General features: G+C 37.7%; 1 protein-coding gene across 1 annotated transcript in view; it reads right to left on the bottom strand.

The window, feature by feature from the left end:
* WFS1 (Wolfram syndrome 1 (wolframin)) overlaps positions 1–3934 on the bottom strand; it is a 36366-nt gene that overhangs the window by 1764 nt on the left and 30668 nt on the right. Inside the window, exons 6-7 of the mRNA XM_009890535.1 lie at positions 1763–1908; positions 1–87 (exon numbers count right to left, since the gene is read on the bottom strand). The exon at positions 1–87 is cut by the window's left edge and continues 1764 nt beyond it. Of these exons, the coding sequence (XP_009888837.1) occupies positions 1–87; positions 1763–1908 (233 nt within the window). The remainder of the gene's footprint in view (positions 88–1762; positions 1909–3934) is intronic.

Here is a 3934-nt window from a genome sequence, read left to right on the forward strand (position 1 = left end):
GGACGGCAAATGTATTCCTGCCTTTGATGCAATATCTATAAGGTATTCTTTAATTTCCATAATGGCATGAAGCGGATATTTTACAACCTGGAAAGAGAGAAAGAAGTTATTTATTTATGAGCATTTTCATATCTTTACATCAGATATTCTTAGCTGAAGCAGTAGCAGTCAGGTGTCTAACCTCAGCTGATACGAGAAGATTTATATTTCAAAAATTGCCAATAAAATGAGATTACTTTGTCTAAAATTATTAGCTCTATTTTGATTAATTCAGTCAGATGAAGCTCAGAGGCGATTCTGATTTCAGGAAAGATGTATTTCATTACTTTTGACACGTATAATTAAATGGCTTCCTAGTCAAATATTCTGCTCTGCTAACTTCATACTGAAGATAAACTACACGGCTGCAGCCCTGTACTATCTTAAGTCATTACTTGAGCTGCGAGTCCTGTAGCTTTAAAGCATTTAACTCTGCCCCTGGTTGGCAAGGATTATGCTATACATTCTGATATGCATATACGCTACAGGAAGTGGTGCATATGATTCATATGCACTTACAGGAAGTCTTTACAGCTGTGGCTCATCCTTAAAACAATTCTTCCCAAGCATCTAGGGATGCAACTGTCAAAATCTGGTTCAGAAGCAGCAGAAATATCTTTAATGACTACACGTTTAGGGATTCTTTTAAATATACCACAGTAACTCTACAGGATCTTAAAATTCTACCTATCTTACGTGCCATTTTCCAACACAGTCACCAGACAACAGAAGAACTGGTGGTGGATCGAATCCTCTCCCTATGACCAACCACACACATTACATAGGATCAATGAAAAGGTACAGGTTTTTTCAAACATACACTCAGGTATTGCATCTGCACATTAGATGCTGAAAAGAATCTTCCTTCTCCCGTAAAAAGACAGCTTTTATGTTTTCCCAGAACCTATGCTTTTATATTAATTAGTTGAAGGGAAAGGCCAAGAATGCTTCATCAAAGATCTATGCATTGTGATGAACCGGGACAACACACACAACGACTTAGGCATAAGCTTATTTATTAGCAAAGGTATCCCTGTTCTTCATAAATGCATCTCTTTCAGAATATTACTTATTCAGAAGACTGGAAAGATATCCCTCACTCCCCCCATTTTATTTTTTTCCACCCCTACCATACGATAGCGGGGATTACAAAATGGCAACAATCACAGCAAAAATTCTCATGTCAGCAGCTAGAAACCCCCTACCTTGCTTGAAATTTACACCAATATTGAATGCATGCACCTTAATTTTCCCTTCTCCTTTCACTACCTAAAAAAGGCTCAGTACAGAAAACCACCTAACAGCAAGTTCTACCATTCTTGAATTCCTTCATAACAGAACCTTCTCACACCTTAAAGCTATGGATAATTTTTCCCACCTGCTTGCTCCTGTTTAAATAAGAAAGATATGCAGCTTATAATAACATCTATAATAAAAATACAGAAGTTACGAGAGGGACATTTACATTCTTACTGAGATGTAATGAAGGTAGAATGCCCTCTTCCAGGGAAAACCCCTATCCCTTTCTCTTAAATATAACTCATATATATGAAACTGCAAACATATAGATGAATTCCAAAAAGAAATTATAGCAACAATTTTTGTACTGACTTATATAGACTAACCATCAGCTTTGAGAGTCACGCGCAAGTCACCGCTGTCTTGTCTGAAATGTGTAAGTTAAGAGCCCTTCAACATAACCTGTTTGTTATTGCCTTTTTACCTTCAGTCGCAGGGGTAACTCTTCAGGACTCTTCCCTGCCAGTTCATCATCTTCCTCTTCCTGCATAATCAGGTTAGATGGGATGATTCCCTTTGCGTACTTCTTGGTAATTTCAACAAAGTCATCCAAAGCAATAAATTTTTTAGCTAAAAGATAAAATGAAGACTTTGAGTAAATAGCATCATTACAACACTGTATAGATTATGAGTTGGAATATTAATTTTCTTTCCTGGTATTAAAGAAGAAGATCTACTCTGGGCTTCAAAAACTGAATTTACCGGTAACACAGGCTTACCTTGCAACTTGTTTGAGATCTGTGCTGAAAACAACAAGCTGCTTGTGCCAGCAATATATGACTAGTCTAAATCTTGTCAGACCAGCAGGTGAGTTTATTATACCAGTAAGCAGGAGAACAGAGTGAGTGAAAGTAGCTTATCTGCAAGTATTCCAAGGGGGCGTATGTGTATGTGTGGAAAAAAATACTACTGTATTAGGTCACACAGTTTTAAATAGTAAGCTATCATATCTTTGGTAACTTCTTGAGAGAAATCTTTAACTCACAGCCACATTGAAAAGAAAGAATTGTACAGGAACAGCAAGGAATTATCTGTAAGTTATTTACTGGAAAACTGACTTCTGATTTGGCATTTAACAGTCGTTTTTCTGAGTTCACAAGTTACAGACATATAATTATGGGAAATGCCCAATTATTCATATCTACAAGATTAAATATAGATTACTTACAGTGTATTAATTTAATATGCTATGTGGCTATACAACCTGTATCTCCTGTGATCTAAAACAGACAGCCAGCAACAAAATATACTTTGCTCAGTTGTAGAGAGACAAAATTTATCACTCTGCCCTGGAAGATCCTTATCCACTCCTGTGAGCAGAAGGGAGGCAAGAGGTTACTTCTGCAAACTCCAGGGATGCTACAAGACAGAAGATGATTTATACACTGCTTCAAACTCTTTTCACAGCCTTACATTAGCATGAATTAGCTAGTTTCTATGGTAGACAAGCTTGATGTCGTTTGTACAGGAAGATAATTAACAGCAACTTTTTTCCATACGCTAAAACAAATGACATTGCTGTAGATATGAAAGACTTTTGAATGACAAAAATCTGTAACACACCTCCTACACAGTAAGTTTAGCTAGTCAGCTGACACAAAAATATGAAAGCTGGCCTGCTTAATACTAGTTTGAGATTTTGAAAAGAAAGAAAACTGAACTGCTTCATTAAATTTAATATCAGAGGATTAGTGGGTTTGAGCCTACTAATTTTTTAATTTAAAAAAATGCTACATTTACAAAGTTCTATATAAATATAACAGTGTTTAATATTGAAAACACTGTAGATAAAGAACAAAATAAAGTATTTGTGTCAAGATAGCTGCTACAGGAAGAGGGGTCTTAAAAGAGTTCAACAGAAAACCAACAGCTTACCATCTATATTTTGCTTTAAATCTCACGACATGGATGTTGCCTTTTGCTTGGATTTCTATTTTGATTTTTTTTCCCCCCTTCATTGCATGAACCCGTATGTCCCACAAAATATCATCTGGCATGCCTCCCAAGAAACAAGAAAGGATTTACTTTTCACAGATTCTTCAGAGTTGGAAGGGACAGACCCCTCAGAAAACCAACAGCTTACCATCTATATTTTGCTTTAAATCTCACGACATGGATGTTGCCTTTTGCTTGGATTTCTATTTTGATTTTTTTTCCCCCCTTCATTGCATGAACCCGTATGTCCCACAAAATATCATCTGGCATGCCTCCCAAGAAACAAGAAAGGATTTACTTTTCACAGATTCTTCAGAGTTGGAAGGGACCTCTAGAGGTCATCTAGTCCAACTCCCCTGCTAAAGCAGGATTGCCCAGAGCACATTACTCAGGACTGCATCCAGGCGGGTTTTGAAAATCTCCAGAGAAGGGGACTCCACAACCTCCCTGGGCAGCCTGTGCCAGTGCTCTGTCACCCGAACTGTAAAGAAGTTTTTCCGTGTATTGGAACGGAACTTCCTATGTTCCAACTTGCACCCACTGCCCCTCGTCCTGTCACTGGGAACCACTGAGAAGAGTGTGGCTCCATCCTCCTTCAACCCACCCTTTAGATATTTGTAAGTAGTAATAAGGTCTCCCCTCAGCCTTCTCTTCTCCAGGC

This window comes from Charadrius vociferus, unplaced genomic scaffold (assembly GCF_000708025.1).
Source record: "Charadrius vociferus isolate BGI_N301 unplaced genomic scaffold, ASM70802v2 scaffold88, whole genome shotgun sequence".
Taxonomy (NCBI): domain Eukaryota; kingdom Metazoa; phylum Chordata; class Aves; order Charadriiformes; family Charadriidae; genus Charadrius; species Charadrius vociferus.